The 19,874-nt window shown below is 42.2% G+C and overlaps 1 protein-coding gene across 2 annotated transcripts; it reads right to left on the bottom strand.

Moving 5' to 3' along the window:
* Window positions 1–368: 368 nt before the first annotated feature.
* LOC127326521 (meiosis-specific protein PAIR2) lies at window positions 369–7,135 on the bottom strand. Of its 2 annotated transcripts, none has more exons than XM_051353367.1 (22): window positions 7,042–7,135; window positions 6,900–6,956; window positions 5,041–5,137; window positions 4,879–4,947; window positions 4,663–4,755; window positions 4,430–4,550; window positions 4,132–4,201; window positions 4,017–4,058; window positions 3,753–3,881; window positions 3,562–3,669; window positions 3,364–3,406; window positions 3,257–3,295; window positions 3,016–3,140; window positions 2,806–2,818; window positions 2,622–2,692; window positions 2,436–2,540; window positions 2,217–2,367; window positions 1,601–1,686; window positions 1,411–1,468; window positions 1,168–1,310; window positions 947–1,060; window positions 369–726 (listed from the first exon to the last, which is right to left on the bottom strand). In XM_051353367.1, the coding sequence occupies exons 1-22, from the start codon at window positions 7,042–7,044 to the stop codon at window positions 673–675; spliced, it is 1,791 nt and encodes a 596-aa protein (XP_051209327.1). In that variant the 5' UTR covers window positions 7,045–7,135; the 3' UTR covers window positions 369–672. The 2 variants fall into 2 exon arrangements, with proteins under 2 accessions (XP_051209327.1, XP_071678793.1); XM_071822692.1 differs by having other exon boundaries at window positions 3,257–3,280.
* Window positions 7,136–19,874: the final 12,739 nt, after the last annotated feature.

Raw genomic sequence — 19,874 nt, 5'->3', positions numbered from 1 at the left:
ATAGCTTCATTCACAGAAAAAATTTAGGAGAGAATGAAGGAAGAGAAAAGACGTTTTTAAAGAATTAATAGGTGAACATAATTTTCCCACGTAACTATGGATAATGCCACAGACTAGCATAGTCAACACGGTGGTAATCTGTAAACTGGCACTGGCAGTGCATCGTGCAGCACGGCCAAATGTAGCAATCTTTTCTATAACGAGCAAAATAAAAGCAATGTATGTGTTCTATCAAAGCTAGGCAGTCAGGTTTCCCTTCCAGAGCAAACAAGCAGTGCAGTACCAGGAGAGCGGAAGAACTTACTCCTAGTCCTATGTACTGTCAGTACAGAAATGCATCAAACATGTGATTGGTGTGAAGCGAATAATAACGATCCAACCAAATGTGTAGAAGATGGTACTGTCACGTTTCAGCAGAAGGCAAAGTGATCTCAGTACAGTCTTGCGTGAAACAACATCATGGACAAGTCTCTCTTTTACGTTTTACTACCAAGGACCAAGAGCCTAGGACAAAAGATCTACATCTGCCTCGGGTGCTCTCTCTCACTATCTTCACAAGTTGCAAAGCACCTGGACGAACTGAACTGGGGACATGTGCTTCTTCACCGAACTAGGGATATCTGCTTCTTCACCTGAGCTACGAAGGTTAGTTGCTCTGCCGGATTCCGCGACTCACTGAACAAGGGTCTTCTGGCGCTTCACGTACTGGAGGATCGGCTCCTTGGCCTGCATTATCATTTCACAGAAACCAAGGCTCAATATTCGTGCAGAGCACCAAACTGCTAACCGATCGATAGTCGATGCAAGATACCAGGTGTGACCAGCATGCCAAATGCACTCAATTTATGGATCAAATAATTTTAGCTCAGTGGAGGAATTCTGCTAACTGATCTTTGTATTAAGGGAAGAGAGAAGCCTAGTGGAGGAATTGACATGAAGTTCTTACCATGCTGGCCTTCTTGGCTCGCTTTGCTTGCTGGTTGCACTGCGACACGTCCCCGCCAGCCAAGGGCTTTCTGGTCCTCTGTCCGAGCACCCCACTCTCCAGGGATGTAGCCGGCTGCAAGAAGGCATCCACGATTCATCACGTTCAACTCTATGTCTGGCTACCCAATTTCTTAGGTGTGCATGATTGTTGACTAATTGGAGATCAGGCTTTGGTCGTACCTCGCGAATGCTGGTCGGAGTCCTGCTGGGGTCCTTCTGCGTGGACATATTCTGCTCTGCCTCCGGTAGCTCCCGAGTGCGTGTAAGATCAGATCCGACAGAGTGGAGGCAGCCGTTTGTCGAGCCATCTTTCATTTCTTGGTCTGTTGAAAGACACAAGTGGGTAATGTCGCGGTGTTGCTGCAACAGAGACTACCACCAAATCTATTGGACAAGGGAACGAAGCCATTACTTGCTACTTACCAGTCATAGGGTGGTCTCTGCGTTCAAACTCAGCACCTCCTGGGTTGGTATCAGTGGGCTGCATGATATAGCAGAATATGAGATCAACTGGGAATATATACTCCATAAGTGAGTGGTAGAATTACTACAGAAGTAGTGCACAAATCTTAAGAGCCAGTCATCTGAAAGTATTAGAGAAATTACAGCATACCAATTCTTTGTCAAAATCAACTTCCAGTATCTTTTTTATCTCAAGGAGCTTTCTGTTGGAGGCTTCAGAGTGAATCACAGCTTTGCCTGTAACACAAAGTGACATGAATTTCGTAAAAGACTAACCTAGTAAACCCGCATAACAGATCATAATAATACTAGTAGCATAATCAAGCTCATCAACTTTAGAAGATACATGCAAGTATTATTGACTACTGCAATATACCAGAGACATGAAAATGACATGAAAAGTTATCCTAAAAATCAATTGTATCAATGAGTCAAAACAACTTATGAAGCATTCCAGCTAATGCATATCCAAGCAAGATCCACAAGCAATTCTTACTGCTAAAGCATTTTTCATGAAGAAATGGGACTCTTTCAAGGGAGCTGTTCAACAGTTTTCCAAAAGAGTAGTGTCAACATGCATAAAGTGATCACTTGAGCTTCAGTAAAAAAAAGTAAGGGACAGAGATTAGGGGGCTGGATTATTGACTTATTCTTCTCCATTAACTGGTCAACTTCACAAAAAATAACATAACATGTGAACCCATCCAGAAACACAGAGGCTAGAATCCATGAAAAGGCAACTTAGACTTAAAGGTTCAAATAGTTACCTAATCTTCGGTTGCCTGAATTCTTAACGTATCCATCTTGCACCATTTTGTCAATTAACCTCCGGACTGTGCTCTGGTTGGCTTCCCCGTCTAGCTTTCCCTGAAGCTTGGCTATGGTCACATAATCCATTGGAAGTGCATGGTACAATGCCTGTAACAACAACAATATGTTAGGGAAAGCGAGATACATTAACAAGTCAAGGGTAGAAGGAGGGTCACCTTCATATACATCGTATCAACATTGTTGCTTTTAGTTCCTTCAGGAGGTGAAACATCTTGCATCAGGACCTCTTTCTTTATATGTGGAGTTCTGGGATCAGTAATCTGAAATCATAAAATGGTCATGTATTCATGTTGCATAAGTGAATACAGCACATGGTAAACAATAATGTTACTTAGGTTGACCTTGTTAACAGCATAACTATCCTTGCTTGCCCTGGAAAGTAAACCATCTTTAAGTAGCTTCTCCAGAATATCTGAAAGGTGATCCGTTAGTCTAGTAATTAAATATAGTCTATAATGAATGCCTGCGTTTATCAAGGACGGAATCAAGCTGATGAGGACACAGAAAAGTTTTTCCTTGCATTACCTTCCACCATTTCCTGCAAAACATTCAACAGGCAGTTGTTAGCAGCTGGATATAAAACTCATAAAGTGTATCAATCAAGGTACAGTCTGTTTTACATGCAGTGCGTAATTATAATTTGGCACTTGCGTGCAAGTTTAGCGATTAGAATAGGAAATTAATTGGTGCAAAATATCAATAATCATTGAAAAGGAAAATCAGAGCAAGAATTACCATTGATATGTCAGGGAAGTTAGAAAGGACATCTGAAGCATGGACATTACTGATGTCTCTTGAGCATATCCATTCTGTTACTTGAGCTGTTATCGCTTCCTCGTGAGCAGGATCTTGAGTATCCTCTGCAAATATACAAAGGTTAGAAAAGAGCAAACTAATTGACATAGTCTGGTTCTGTATGAAAGGTGGTACATATATGAATGAGCAAATAAAGATTCTTCAAACAAAATCAGCTGACCTTCTGAAACTGAACCACTTTGACCTTTGCAATTTCCATCTGTTTTAGTAAGTACATTAGCACAAAAAACAATAGATACAACAAGAGAATCATTTAGTATATGTTACCATTAGGAGCAACAACGTAACGATCCCCTTCCGATGGGCGAACCTAATAAAATCAGGGATTATGTAATGTCATCCAAGTGCTTAACAGAATGGAGAGAAATTTTAAGACAATTCACTGAAACTTATCAGTTGCATTTTTTTCTCAGCCATGCATTTTATATTAGGGGATATCATTTATGTGATTCTACTGGCCTTTACCTCAGTGTCAGAAGAGTCATCATCTTCATCAGACTCATGACCCAAGCTCATGTTGTCATCTTCACTGTTACCATCGTTAGCTTCACAAGGGTCAAGGACACTCTTAACCTGCACAATGAAACAGAAAGTGAGAAATTCAATTGAACAACACAGCAAAAAGTTCTGTCCAAATGCCTGCAATTCTTCACTACCTTCAGAGCTAACACAAGATGCTTGCTATTGACACTCCCCACTTCCATCTTCAAGGGGTTCTTGTTCCATATATTTATGGCCTCATTGTCAACACAGCCCTTGAAAAAGGGAGGCTCGTAATCCTCAGGCTGGCAACATAATAAAATGTCAAAGCTTCCACCAAGACTGGATCATTTCTCATAGAGAGCAAAATAATTATGTTATCTACTCCATACAATGGCAGCTGCAAGTTTCAATAAATAACTAGAACAAAAGGCACTCACTGTTACATCATCATAGTATAGCAGCTTCATTAGAATGGTTCGCTGAACAACAAACAGGTGATAAAATCAGCTCGGCACAATCAACTCTAGCCAAATTACAGCATTGTAAAATTACCTCGTCTGGCATTTGGTCCAAGGTCCTCATAAGTGAAACCAGCGTTCTGATCATCTTACAAGCAGAACTCCTGAAAGGAAAACCGATGCAACATCAGGACATTGCTAGTCTACCATTGATTGGTTACAAGTTACAACTGACGTCTTTTATTTTGTCAATAGCATGCACATATACAAACATGAATTTATGACAACATTACTTCTGTACAAATACTACAGCTAAATCGAAGAACACCCTAATGCTAAGAACCAAAAAAGACTGAATAGAAAAGAATCATAGCAGCCAGAAGGGATATCACCTCATCTCATCAGGAGTGACCTCTGCTGCGTTTGATTTGAATGTGGCACTGTTCTTCTTGCTCCCTGTGCGACTCAAGTTCATTGAAACATCCTCACCCTTCGAGGGGTAGGTAAATGAGACTGCAAGATGATTATGCAACATAATGAGCAAATAAACGACAGATGATCCATCAATGATGCGAATTCAACTTAATATGCTACAAATCAGCCAAACTTCACAAGTGATACTCACAGGTATACTCCTCAATCATTGGGCCTTCTTCCTTCTCACATATGCAAAACAGAAGGGTCTTGAGATATTTCTTTTGTAAAGCATCATAGACACCTAAATTTCATCACAAAGTTAAACAAACAAATAAATAGGAAAACCACACCTTCAGATCTAAAATATATACCATAAAACAGTGAATATAATGAATGAGCTAAAGCTGTCTAGAACATATTTAACCTTTCTCCATCCAATCAATCAACCTCCTTGACTCATCATCCATGGGCATCAGCTTCTTAATCTTCATCTCTGCGACAAATAAAAGTTTGTTTGAGGCTTTGAGCTCATAAATATCACATTGACTTACAGATTTTGCATGCAGATACTGGGTTTGGTCCTGACCTAGAGCCGGAACAGACTTATCATTGAAGTACTTCTCAGGGAATAAGCCTCTGATGTAGCTGATGTTGTATATAGCAATCCGGAGCAAATTCCTTGTCTGTTTGGTCAAACAGGTCACCAATATCAATTCAAATAGCTATATGAATAACTTAAAACTATGCAATACGCTATGAATTCCATCAGATGATGCTGATACCCAAAGAAACAGCTCAAATCATCAGAATTGTGTTACTGAAAAATGATCTCAAAGTTAATCACAAAGTTCACAATAAGAGTGGACTGACGGATCGTGTAAAAATATTGCACCAATTGAAAATAGAGATCAGTATGGCCATTGATCATAAAATCTGTCAAGTTTACAGAGAGCAAAACATTGCAACTGAGGGCGAACAGGTATGCGAGAAATGCAAAGAAATATTTTATAGGGAATAAACGACCCACATTTTCAAATGAAAAGCTAGCAGACCCTTGGTAGTGACAACCAATAATCCTGCATAGTATTTGTCAAAACACTCTCTAGTAACTTAAAACTAGTAATATCTAACACGAGGGAGAGCACAGTTTTTGGGTAGTTTCCCAACACGCCAAGAGAGGTTTGCTTACCTCATATAACTCCTGAAGGCAGAACATAGATTCAAAATTTCACAGCACAGCAAAAGAAAACAACCATTTCGAAACTACAGAAGAAACTGGAATATAGCAACGTTACTACACCACTTGAAGCATTTAAACAACAGAAGATCTCCTAGAAAGAGGGACTAGTACAGTCTAACTCAACCTCAGATGACAGAAGTTTGTGCTGATGTTCCAAGCTAATTTCTAGATACGTAAGAGTTAGTAAACATTACATATCTCCATGTTCCACGTAGACAAAACATTTCGAAAGGGGCATGAAGTTGCGATGAACAATCTGCTGCTACCAAAACCTCCGAAATTATATCGGAAATGAAACTAACCTAAATCCACACGTACAGAGAAAATCCCACACGCAAAGAGAGAATTCGAAGTACTGATAATTTCTCGACGCCTCTATCAGGACGCTTCAAATCCGAGTAAATCGCCGCAAACAACTAAGAGCAGGTACCAACACGAAGTACTGATAATTTCTCGACGCTTCTATCAGGCCGCTTCAAATCCGAGTACATCGCCGCAAACAACTAAGAGCAGGTACCAACATTTCCAGCCGAGAATTCGAAGCATATAACTGAACAACTAGCGCATCTACGATTTGACGAACGAACAACCAGTGGAGTAGAAAAACAAAAGCGATGGGATCGGTTCAACAGCTCCCCCAATTAGGGAATCGCAGAGATCAAACCACAAAGGTGGATTTCCCCGCTAGTTGCCCGCGAAATCGAGAGAAACAGCGAGCGAAGCCTCCCAAAAGCAGATTCGACTGAAAACGAGCAAGCAAGTAGCATGAAGGAAGAAAAACCGTAAGAAATACACCAGCACTACTAGCGGAACGGCCCGTTCGAGTAGAGACCCAAAAGCACCCGAGAGGCGGGGGAGAAAACTAGGAACGAACTATCCACTAGCAAACACCGGAGCAGAAACCTCCCCAAAACCCCACCGCTAATCACCCCAAACCGCGCGCAAAATCGGTGAAAAAAATCCCCGTACAAGCACCCAGAATCCACCCCCAAAACCTGAAACGATCCCGGTACCCCGAGCGCTCCCGACCCTCGAACCCGCCCAAATCGAACCAGCACCTCGCAATCGCTACGCCGAACCGATTCGCTCATCAGAAATCGCAAGAGGAAATGTGGGTGGACCGGCACGAAACCCAGCGGCGGAATCAACTCGAATCGCGCGGACTCCGACCAGAGACGGGGGGCGCGGGAGGGAGGGGAACTTACTAGAAGCAGCGAGTCCTGCTCCGTGATCTCCGCCTCCTTGGTCTTCTGAGCCATCACCTGCGTCCACGGGAACAACGGGGTACTCCGGTTAGCAGGCGCTGGCCGGCGGCGCGGCGGCGAGGGCGGGGGCGGGAGAACTCACCATGTTGCCTGTAGGGTGGTGCGTGTGCGCGTGAGGTGTGGTGAGAGAGAGAGAGAGAGAAGGGGGAGAGGGTGGTGAGTGATGACGTGAGGGGTTTGGGTGTGGAGAGGGGGTACTTGTAGAGAGGACGGGGGCAGTGGCCCGAGGACCGAGGATTGCACGAGACTGGTTTGCTCTTTCCTTTACTTTTTGACAGCTGGTTCTACTTTCTCCACAGTCGGGAAGAAAAATCTTTTGCTTAGGATTCGAATTGACCCCATAACTACTATATTAAACCTTAACCACTTCGATTTTTCTCCTAATTTTGGATCTATTTGTGGATTAACTTTGAGCTAGCAACGGGGGGCAAATCGCCCCCCGTTGCTTCCTCAAAAAAAAAAACTTTGAGCTAACACGTATGCGCTGGAGTGGTTTGCTTTCCGCAGCATTTTTCATGTGTGTAGATTTGGTGCTAGGTAACGTTTTTGGTGGTGATTTACGGTTTGTTTTCTAACCAACACGTGTACAATTCCTTTGTTTTCCTTGGCTGGTACCTTGCACGGTGGGTTGGCTTTCTGTGATTTGGCTGTGTGGCCCTAGCAAAGATGTTCACGATTTGATCTGTTGAGGGATTTGGTCCAAACCGGTCAAAGTTGTGTTGGTCTGTCCTGATTCGTGGTATCAACACGTGCATCTGTCCCCGATACGTGGTACCTCTCCCGACTCTTCCCCACCGACGATCTCTTCCACGAATCCACCTGTCCCTTGCTGCCGCCTTCCTCTTCCTGCTTGGCCACCGCACCATGGCTCCTACCGAGGTGGCCATCAGCGCGGCACTCCCTCCTCTCCCACCCAAGGCGGCTGGCGGCGTGGAGCAGCAGCCCGATGCCCGCCTCTCCCTCCCATGGCATTAGGCGGCACGGAGTAGGAGATCGACGCCCTCCTCGGCATCTTGAGGCGGGGGCCATGGGAGGAGCCGACGCGGCTGGTGCCCCCTTCCGGATCCATCTGCACCCGGAATATGCATCGCCGTCCACACCGCCACTTCTCCCTCATCGTCCTCAGTTCATAGTCAACGGGGACGAACTGCAAGGGCCAAGCGGTGGCCAGCCCCGACCTCCCCCTTGGCTGAGCTACTTCCGCCGCGGTCGTCGCCTTTGCCCCCATCCGCACCTACCCCAGGTCGCTGTCTCCATCAACCTCATGAACTCGGCCTTCAAACTGTTTACGGTCGGTGCGCTGTCCAGGGCCGCGGTATCGAGGGTCCAAAAAAGCTAGCTGCTCGGGAGAACCAAGGAGTGGAGGCACCGGTTGCTGGAGAAGTGACGGTGAGAATGGCCGTGGCAGCGCGATGAGGTATGCAATCACTATAGTGAGATTGTGCTTTAATCTATCTCTGCTATGTTCTTCAGATCTGAAGATTAACTTTTTTTCATGTCTGTTCAACACGCTCAAACTGGCATCAGATTGCATTTCAATGTGCTTGGGGCTTTCAGGGAATGGAAACAAGAGGTATTGACGCCTGTTCAAGTTCCTACAACAACGAAATGGAAATTCAGAAGGTTCTTCTATATCTTTACTTTGTTACTTCAGCATGCCAGAAAGTGTTTGTAAAGGCTTCTGGGTTTCTTTGGTGTCACCATTATATGAAAGTATAGCTATTTGTCTCAGCAGGATCAAGACATAGTAACAAGATGGCTTCACTTACTCTTTATGACAATTCATGCATTTCTTATTTCTTGATGTGCACATATGTTTACTCCAGTCTCCGCCAAAAGGTTGATTTCTTTAGGAAAATATGTTTTAGAAGAATTAGCTAGAAATTTCATGTGTTGTGGGTTTAGTAAGCAAAGAGTCAAGATGAGGTTCGTTTAGTTGCTGTTTCTGTTTCTTGCAGTAATCCTTCTGATCAAGTGATACTTTACTCTGACTACACATTCACTACATCATACTGTGGAGTGATGTTGTAGTTCTCAGCCAAGAGACTGTATGGATCTTATCTCTGCTATATTTTCGCTTCATTTCCCCCCTTAGGCCCATTTACTTTTCTTCCTGGTAGCTAGATTCCTTATTCTGATCATTACCTTTTATGGTGTGTTTTTTTTCCAGATGCAAATAGGTTTAGACGAATGTAGCAGTCTGTGTTGGCAGCATACTGATGATTGGATCGACCTTGTTGCACTTTCTGCCAAAGAACCAATTCTTTTTACGATGAGGTACAGAAACAGAAAATAATATTTCATGATTGCTCTATATTCACATTAGTTTCTTTGAAATTTGTGGATTGAAGGCAAACTGAATCAATCTGATGAGAACTTTAGCCAGGACTGGTGCGGATGATTTGTTTCTGTATTCAAAGTTGCTTATCTTTCTTTTCATATGGAATATCTATGCTCACTGAAATTGGTGTTCCTCTCATATAGAAATCTCTCAAGTATATGCACTTATATACACACATTTAATATACGACGCTTAAGTAACAGTTCCAAGATGATTGTGTGCTTTCTATACATCTCTCTTAAGAAAATAGATGATTCTCTTTTTAACTTCAGTTACAGTTTGGTAGTGCAACATCAATGCTGCTGTAAAAAAGGCTATTGCTTGCTTAAGGAATAGTTCATGCTGAGCTGATTGTATGCTTTTCAGCCGACCTCCACCAATCTCAAACTCCACCGGTTTCTCCCCCAGCCTGATCTCCTCCCTGCCCCTAGCTCTCCCTGCTGACATCTCTTCCCTGTCCTAGGTCTGTGCCAAGTTTTCTTATTTTTAAAATTTCAGCTCATGACGATGGTCCATACAGTGTAGTAATAGACAAGGGTAACCAATCATTGAACATTTTAAGTTTTTTTCCTTCATTTTCTTCCTGGAGTTTTTCTTTCATGTTATTTTCGAACTGCTTTTTAGATTCAAAATTAGTTTGATGTTGCAGATATATAAGGAGCATAATTAGTTTCATGGTGTAAAAAATAGTAGAATGTAGTGCTGACAGGTTTTGAGTTGGAATTGTGGAGATAGGTTTTAAAGCATTTCCCTTGGGTGGAGATAGGAGACTAGCCTTTGTCTCCGTAACTGATCCAAGGTTGCCCTTCCATTGCTATAGTGAACTTGCCACTTTGCTTTGTAAGCTTAATATCAAGATCTGCCAGAATATTGTTATTTTCTGTTTTGTTTTGTTGTGAGTAGTTTTCTCGTGGGATCAAGAGAGTGTATTATTGTTTATTTGTCCAAAGTTTTGGTATATTGGTATTGTTTTTTCATAATTTTTGTTGTATAGCTCTGTAACAATATAATTACTGAGGTCTACTTTCTTATTTCTTCACCTGCAAAAATATCTGACCGTCACCTTGGATGTTAGAAATGAAATCTGTATTTCTACACAAAAGCTTTTGTGTTCTTTGTCGAATGGATTTGTGTCCATGTACTTGCCAGATAGGTGGTTACTCTTGACATTAAGCTTATCTCTCGGTATTTAATTAGTCAAATTGTAATGTCACAAGATGATGGAAACCTTGCTTGCAGAGTTATTATAGAATAAACTTAGCTCTAATATTTGTCTTTTTTGGATCTACTCTTTTTATTGCATTATTACATGTGAACTTCTTTTGATTTACTGATCTTGACGAGGTACATGTGCGAGCTGTTGGATACTTGGATCAGAGTGCACGAGAAGGTGAGAACATGAATTTTGATCTTCAGAGCCACGTGATTATTGTGGTATTTCTGTGCAAAATTTCCTTGTGATCTGCATGTATCGTGAACGGTGAACACCACCGAGCCAGCTCATTACTGTCGGTCTTATTGGTGTTGTGTCATGTTAGATGTATTACAGTATTAAATTCCGCTTCAGAACATGATCAATAGTTTTTTTTTCTAACAAAATAGAGGGACATAAGTCACATAACATCAAATAAGTAGTCAAACTTGATTGTTTCCAGTTCTTGTGGTTTTGTCTTCTTCGATTGATTTTTAGGAGTGCCTTATACATCCACTTCCTTCTGTTGGAGTTTGAGGATTGCAGTGGACTTGAAAACCGTCACTTAGCTTTTGGAGGATGTTCAAGTAGAAGAGCAAGGACGGTTCCCTGAAGTGTTTTTATTTCAAATCTATGCATGGTCAATATTTTAATAGAAGTTATTGCCCTATTGGCATATAATTTATTGTCACCAATGTATTCCATTCATGTGATTGATCTGTCTATATCTCATTAATTATTTAAAAATTGTTAACAAGCAAAATAGAAAGGTGTGATGTATCAGTTCCACCTCTTTCATTCATTACCAGGTTAATCCCATGCCTTCAACTGAATACTACGACTTAATTGTGCATGATGAAAGGTTGACATGAGCTACTAAATAATACGACTTTCCAGTATAACTGTTGGACTGATTTGCATCTCTGTTGGGTTTGATTGTTCCTCAAACTCTCCTGGCCATGAAGGTTCCAGTATAACCAGTGTCCCTTGTAATATCTAGAAATTTGAGGTGGTGCATAATTTGGGCATGCCTTATCTAAGAGGTTGTTGGTAAAACATGTAACTTACCTCACGGTGAATTACATCACGGTGAATATCAAAGTCCGCTGTCGTATCGTTCGAATTTTCTGCCATCTTGCTTGTGATTTCCCTTGCATAGAGTTCAACCGGGATCTGACATGGAGGAGTTCGACCAGAAGCTGACCATATTATAAGTTATCCAAAAAAACGTTCTTTTTAATAACTCTTAACAACTACTTCCAGCACTTGGATGACGTTATAAGGGGCACTTAGAGTATCGTTCCTTGAGAGTGCCACATAAGTTAAGTGTGAAGTGTGTATGCTCTGTTCAGTATCTTGACATTGTTTCGTTAATGAAATTAAAATTTCAGTATATTATGCAAGATAACTGCTGGTGTGTGCTAGATGAGCAGCCACCCACTGTCAACTGCTCGCCAAATCAAGACAGTTCATCCTCAGGTGGTCTTGGCACTTCATGAAAAAAGGTGGTCTTGGCTTCTTCCGTCTAGGGAGGAGGGACCGACGGAGTCGGCTAACACCCACATGGCCAACATGTACTGTGCGCTGACCTAGAGGCAATGAGGCCTGCTTACGACCAAAGAAGAAATCCAGACACGCATCCAGCATGCAATTTAATGCTGATATTTTCCTAGCCATACTTTTTTATGTTTTTTATTCCTTAGATCCTACCACACCCCCATGTTGTTGGCATAAGTTAAAATAGGTACTCTCTATTCTTCAGCTTACTGGTACTTGGTCGGCGCGGCGTGCCGCCGCGCCTTCTAAAGCTAGTTTGAACAATGTCCAAAGCATTTTGAACACGGATAGCCTTAGGGCATCTCCGTGAGCGTCCGTTTTGCGTCGCTCCGTGGACGTGAAAATACCGTTTACATATTGGAACATAGTTTTAGACAAACTAATACATAATTAGGAACATGCTTTACACAAACTAATACATAGTTTGAACCATGATTGACACAAATAAAAACATTGTAAAAAAAAGAAAACCAGTTGTGTTGATTTCCGTATGTTCGCTGCCAAAAAAGAACACTCGAGGGCACACCCAGTCACCCAAACTGGAAAATCTAGCTGGTGACAATGTCCCTGTTGTTTCTTCCGAGAAAGAACAACCAAAAACATTCACTACTTGTTTCAATTGGCCTGTAGCCATATTCGCTGCAAAGAAAGAACACTCTAAGTTCTAACTATCGGTGTCCGAGCCGGATTCGCCGGTGTGGTAGTGCCTGCGGCACGCTGTGTCATCAAACACCTTGACGATCATCTCGTCGTCCCCCTCGTAGAGGAAGGTGAGCTGGCAGCCGAGCTCGAGCGCGAGGTCGCGGGCGAACTTGTCCCACCCCGTGTGTAGGTACATCTTGCCCTGCCTGTCGGACAAGACCTCGATAGTCTACCGACAGAAGTTGCAGCTGGCCTCTCGTAGCTGCAAGTGCGCCGGCTCGACGCCATCGACGAACTCGGCGAACTTGTCTGGGAGCCGCTTGATGCCTAGTTGGTCGTCGTCGATGCAGAGGAGGAACTCGAAGCAGCGGTCCTCCTGCGAAGACGAGGAGGGCGCTGAAGACGAGCGTGGGGCCGTAGCTGCTCCACCACGGTGGCCCCTGCCCAGGCCCCGGGGGCGCTGATGACCCACAAGTATAGGGGGTGTATCATATCGATAAGTAAGAATGTCGATCCCAACGAGGAGCAGAAGGTGTTGACAAGCAGTTCCGATGTGAAGGAGATATGCCCTAGAGGCAATAATAAAGTGGTTATTATTTATATCTTTATGTTTATGATAAATGTTTATATATCATGCTATAATTGTATTAACCGAAACATTAGTACATGTGTGATGTGTAGACAACAAAGAGTCCCTAGTATGCCTCTTAACTAGCTTGTTGATTAATGGATGATTAGTTTCATAATCATGAACATTGGATGTTATTAATAACAAGGTTATGTCATTGTATGAATGATGTAATGGACACACCCAATTAAGCGTAGCATAAGATCTCGTCATTAAGTTATTTGCTATAAGCTTTCGATACATAGTTACCTAGTCCTTATGACCATGAGATCATGTAAATCACTTATACCGGAAAGGTACTTTGATTACACCAAACGCCACTGCGTAAATGGGTGGTTATAAAGGTGGGATTAAGTATCCGGAAAGTATGAGTTGAGGCATATGGATCAACAGTGGGATTTGTCCATCCCAATGACGGATAGATATACTCTGGGCCCTCTCGGTGGAATGTCGTCTAATGTCTTGCAAGCATATGAATAAGTTCATAAGAGACCACATACCACGGTACGAGTAAAGAGTACTTGTCAGGAGACGAGGTTGAACAAGGTATAGAGTGATACCGAAGATCAAACCTCGGACAAGTAAAATATCGCGTGACAAAGGGAATTGGTATCGTATGTGAATGGTTCATTCGATCACTAAAGTCATCGTTGAATATGTGGGAGCCATTATGGATCTCCAGATCCCGCTATTGGTTATTGGTCGGAGTGAGTACTTGATACATCTCCAACGTATCGATAATTTCTTATGTTCCATGCCACATTGTTGATGATATCTACATGTTTTATGCACACTTTATGTCATATTTATGCGTTTTCCGGAACTAACCTATTGACGAGATGCCGAAGGGCCAGTTGCTGTTTTCTGCTGTTTTTGGTTTCAGAAATCCTAGTAAGGAAATATTCTCGGAATTGGACGAAATCAACGCCCAGGGTCCTATTTTGCCCGGAAGCATCCAGAACACCCGAGAGTCGTCAGAGGGGGGCCACAGGCCCACCAGACCATAGGCCGGCGCGGCCTGGGGGTGGCCCGCGCCCCCCTATGGTGTCGTCGCCTCGTTGACCTTCTGACGCCGCCTCTTCGCCTATATAAAGGTCCCAGACCTAAAACCTCGATACGGAAAAGCCACGGTACGAGAAACCATCCAGAGCCGCCGCCATCGCGAAGCCAAGATCTGGGGGACAGGAGTCTCTGTTCCGGCACGCCGCCGGGACGGGGAAGTGCCCCCGGAAGGCTTCTCCATCGACACCACCGCCATCTTCATCAACGCTGCTGTCTCCCATGAGGAGGGAGTAGTTCTCCATCGAGGCTCGGGGCTGTACCGGTAGCTATGTGGTTCATCTCTCTCCTATGTACTTCAATACAATAATCTCATGAGTTGCCTTACATGATTGAGATTCATATGATGATGCTTGTAATCTAGATGTCGTTATGCTAGTCAAGTGAATTTTACTTATGTGATCTCCGGAGACTCCTTGTCCCACGTGTGTAAAGGTGACAGTGTGTGCACCGTGTGGGTCTCTTAGGCTATATTTCACAGAATACTTATTCACTGTTATGAAGAGCATAGTGAAGTGCTTATTTATATCCCTTTATGATTGCAATGTGTTTTGTATCACAATTTATCTATGTGCTACTCTAGTGATGTTATTAAAGTAGTTTTATTCCTCCTGCACGGTGTAATGGTGATAGTGTGTGCATCCGTGTTAGTACTTGGCGTAGGCTATGATTGTGATCTCTTGTAGATTATGAAGTTAACTATTGCTATGATGGTATTGATGTGATCTATTCCTCCTACATAGTGTGAAGGTGACAGTGTGCATGCTATGTTAGTACTTGGTTTAGTTGTGTTGATCTGTCATGCACTCTAAGGTTATTTAAATATGAACATCGAATATTGTGGAGCTTGTTAACTCCGGCATTGAGGGTTCGTGTAATCCTACGCAATTAGTGGTGTTCATCATCCAACAAGAGAGTGTAGAGTATGCATTTATCTATTCTGTTATGTGATCAAAGTTGAGAGTGTCCACTAGTGAAAGTCTAATCCCTAGGCCGTGTTCCTAAATACTGCTATCGCTGCTTGTTTACTGTTTTACTGCGTTACTACTGCTGCGTTACTACTGCTTGTTTACTGTCCTGGGCAAAGCACTTTTCTGGCACCGTTGCTACTGCTCATATTTATTCATACCACCTGTATTTCACTATCTCTTCGCCGAACTAGTGCACCTATTAGGTGTGTTGGGGACACAAGAGACTTCTTGCTTTGTGGTTGCAGGGTTGCATGAGAGGGATATCTTTGACCTCTTCCTCCCTGAGTTCGATAAACCTTGGGTGATCCACTTAAGGGAAAACTTGCTGCTGTTCTACAAACCTCTGCTCTTGGAGGCCCAACACTGTCTACAGGAAAAGGAGGGGGCGTAGACATCAAGCTATTTTCTGGCGCCGTTGCCGGGGAGGAAAGGTAAAAGGCACTCATACTTCGGTTCCAGGTAACAGTACTTTTCTGGCGCCATTGTGTTTGTGCTCGAAGCTATTTCCTTTAGATCCTGCAATTGCATCTTTTTGTTTCTTATTTACACTAGTTAGGCATAATGGAAAACAACAAAAATATGAGAGATCTTTATGAACTTTATCTTGAATTAGGACATGATGTGTTTGAAGAGAGAATTAAAAAACCCATGGAACTTTATATGCATGCTAATGGGAATGTTATTAATATGAATGCTTTGAACACTATTGTTGCTAATGCTATGGAAAATTCTAAGCTTGGGGAAGCTGGCTTTGATGAGCATGATATTTTTAGTCCCCCAAGCATTGAGGAGAAAATTTACTTTGATGATACTTTGCCTCCTATTTATGATGATTATAATGATAGTAGCCTTTTGGTGCCACCTGTTATGGAGGATAAATTTGATTATGATTACAATATGCCTCCTATATTTGATGATGAGAATAATAATGATAGCTACTTTCATGAATTTGCTCCCACTACAACTAATAAAATTGATTATGCTAATGTGGAGAGTAATAATTTTATGCATGAGACTCATGATAAGAATGCTTTATGTGATAGTTATATTGTTGAGTTTGCTCATGATGCTACTGGATATTATTATGAGAGAGGGAAATATGGTTGTAGAAATTTTCATGTTACTAAAATGCCTCTCTATGTGCTGAAATTTTTGAAGCTACACTTGTTTTATCTTCCTATGCTTGTTACTTTGCGCTTCATGAACTTGTTTATTTACAAGATTCCTCTTCATAGGAAGCATGCTAGACTTAAATGTGTTTTGAATTTGCCTCTTGATGCTCTCTTTTGCTTCCAATACTATTTCTTGCGAGTGCATCATTAAAACAGCTGAGCCCATCTTAATGGCTATAAAGAAAGAACTTCTTGGGAGATAACCCATGTGTTTATTTTGCTACAGTACTTTGTTTTATATTTGTGTCTTGGAAGTTGTTTACTACTGTAGCAACCTCTCCTTATCTTAGTTTTGTGTTTTGTTGTGCCAAGTAAAGTCGTTGATAGTAAGGTTCATACTAGATTTGGATTACTGCGCAGAAACAGATTTCTTTGCTGTCACGAATCTGGGCAAAATTCTCTGTAGGTAACTCAGAAAATTATGCCAATTTACGTGAGTGATCCTCAGATATGTACGCAACTTTCATTCAGTTTGAGCATTTTCATTTGAGCGAGTCTGGTGCCTCAATAAAATTCGTCTTTACGGACTGTTCTGTTTTGACAGATTCTGCCTTTTATTTCGCATTGCCTCTTTTGCTATGTGGGTTGGATTTCTTTGTTCCATTAACTTCCAGTAGCTTTAGGCAATGTCCAGAAGTGTTAAGAATGATTGTGTCACCTCTGAACATGTGAATTTTTATTATGCACTAACCCTCTAATGAGTTTGTTTCGAGTTTGGTGTGAATGAAGTTTTCAAGGGTCAAGAGAGGAGGATGATATACTACGATCAAGAAGAGTGAAAGGTCTAAGCTTGGGGATGCCCCGGTGGTTCATCCCTGCATATTTCAAGAAGACTCAAGCGTCTAAGCTTGGGGATGCCCAAGGCATCCCCTTCTTCATCGATAAATTATCAGGTTCCTTCTCTTGAAACTATATTTTTATTCGGTCACATCTTATGTGCTTTACTTGGAGCGTCTGTGTGCTTTTGTTTTTGTTTTTGTTTGAATAAATGCTTGTGTGGGAGAGAGACATGCTCCGCTGGTTCATATGAACACATGTGTTCTTAGCTTTTAATTTTCATGGCGAAGGTTGAAACTGCTTCGTTAATTGTTATATGGTTGGAAACGGGAAATGCTACATGTAGTAATTGGTAGAATGTCTTGAATAATTTGATACTTGGCAATTGTTGTGCTCATGTTTAAGCTCTTGCATCATATACTTTGCACCTATTAATGAAGAAATACATAGAGCATGCTAAAATTTGGTTTGCATATTTGGTCTCTCTAAGGTCTAGATAATTTCTAGTATTGAGTTTGAACAACAAGGAAGACGATGTAGAGTCTTATAATGTTTACAATATGTCTTTTATGTGAGTTTTGCTGCACCGGTTCATCCTTGTGTTTGTTTCAAATAGCCTTGCTAGCCTAAACCTTGTATCGAGAGGGAATACTTCTCATGCATCCAAATCCTTGAGCCAACCACTATGCCATTTGTGTCCACCATACCTACCTACTACATGGTATTTCTCCGCCATTCCAAAGTAAATTGCTTGAGTGCTACCTTTAAAATTTCCATTCTTCACCTTTACAATATATAGCTCATGGGACAAATAGCTTAAAAACTATTGTGGTATTGAATATGTACTTATGCACTTTATCTCTTATTAAGTTGCTCGTTGTGCGATAACCATGTTCACTGGGGACGCCATCAACTACTCTTTGTTGAATTTCATGTGAGTTGCTATGCATGTTCGTCTTGTCTGAAGTAAGGGCGATCTACCACCTTATGGTTAGAGCGTGCATATTGTTAGAGAAGAACATTGGGCCGCTAACTAAAGCCATGATCCATGGTGGAAGTTTCAGTTTTGGACATATATCCTCAATCTCATATGAGAAAATTAATTGTTGCTACACGCTTATGCATAAAAGAGGAGTCCATTATCTGTTGTCTATGTTGTCCCGGTATGGATGTCTAAGTTGAGAATAATCAATAGCGAGAAATCCGATGCGAGCTTTCTCCTTAGACCTTTGTACAGGCGGCATAGAGGTACCCCTTTGTGACATTTGGTTAAAACATGTGCATTGCGATAATCCCGGTAGTCCAAGCTAATTAGGACAAGGTGCGGGCACTATTAGTATACTATGCATGAGGCTTGCAACTTGTAAGATATAATTTACATGATACATATGCTTTATTACTACCGTTGACAAAATTGTTTCTTGTTTTCAAAATCAAAGCTCTAGCACAAATATAGCAATCGATGCTTTCCTCTTTGAAGGACCTTTCTTTTACTTTTACTGTTGAGTCAGTTCACCTATTTCTCTCCACCTCAAGAAGCAAACACTTGTGTGAACTGTGCATTGATTCCTACATACTTGCATATTGCACTTGTTATATTACTTTGCATTGACAAATATCCATGAGATACACATGTTACAAGTTGAAAGCAACCGCTGAAACTTAATCTTCCTTTGTGTTGCTTCAATACCTCTACTATGAATTATTGCTTTATGAGTTAACTCTTATGCAAGACTTATTGATGCTTGTCTTGAAGTACTATTCATGAAAAGTCTTTGCTATATGATTCATTTGTTTACTCATGTCATATACATTGTTTTGATCGCTGCATTCACTACATATGCTTACAAATAGTATGATCAAGGTTATGATGGCATGTCACTCCAGAAATTATCTCTGTTATCGTTTACCTGCTCGGGACGAGCAGGAACTAAGCTTGGGGATGCTGATACGTCTCCGACGTATCGATAATTTCTTATGTTCCATGCCACATTGTTGATGATATCTACATGTTTTATGCGCACTTTATGTCATATTTATGCATTTTCCGGAACTAACCTATTGACGAGATGCCGAAGGGCCAGTTGCTGTTTTCTGCTGTTTTTGGTTTCAGAAATCCTAGTAAGGAAATATTCTCGGAATTGGATGAAATGAACGCCCAGGGTCCTATTTTGCCCGGAAGCATCCAGAACACCCGAGAGTCGTCAGAGGGGGGCCACAGGCCCACCAGACCATAGGCCGGCGCGGCCTGGGGGTGGCCCGCGCCCCCCTATGGTGTCGTCGCCTCATTGACCTTCTGACGCCGCCTCTTCGCCTATATAAAGGTCCCAGACCTAAAACCTCGATACGGAAAAGCCACGGTACGAGAAACCATCCAGAGCCGCCGCCATCGCGAAGCCAAGATCTGGGGGACAGGAGTCTCTGTTCCGGCACGCCGCCGGGACAGGGAAGTGCCCCCGGAAGGCTTCTCCATCGACACGACCGCCATCTTCATCAACGCTGCTGTCTCCCATGAGGAGGGAGTAGTTCTCCATCGAGGCTCGGGGCTGTACCGGTAGCTATGTGGTTCATCTCTC

Source organism: Lolium perenne, chromosome 6 (genome assembly GCF_019359855.2).
Source record: "Lolium perenne isolate Kyuss_39 chromosome 6, Kyuss_2.0, whole genome shotgun sequence".
In the NCBI taxonomy this organism is placed as follows: Eukaryota; Viridiplantae; Streptophyta; class Magnoliopsida; order Poales; family Poaceae; genus Lolium; species Lolium perenne.
Note: the sequence above shows the minus strand (reverse complement) of the source record. Positions and strands in the feature narration are given on the sequence as shown.

What these genes read in the sequence shown, in the direction of transcription:
- LOC127326521 (XM_051353367.1), bottom strand. An exon ending in GATTGATTGGATGGAGAAAG is followed by an intron (nt 4,756 to 4,878) that starts GTTAAATATGTT and finishes GATGAAATTTAG; the next exon opens with GTGTCTATGATGCTTTACAA. An exon ending in ATGACTCTTCTGACACTGAG is followed by an intron (nt 3,407 to 3,561) that starts GTAAAGGCCAGT and finishes TGATTTTATTAG; the next exon opens with GTTCGCCCATCGGAAGGGGA.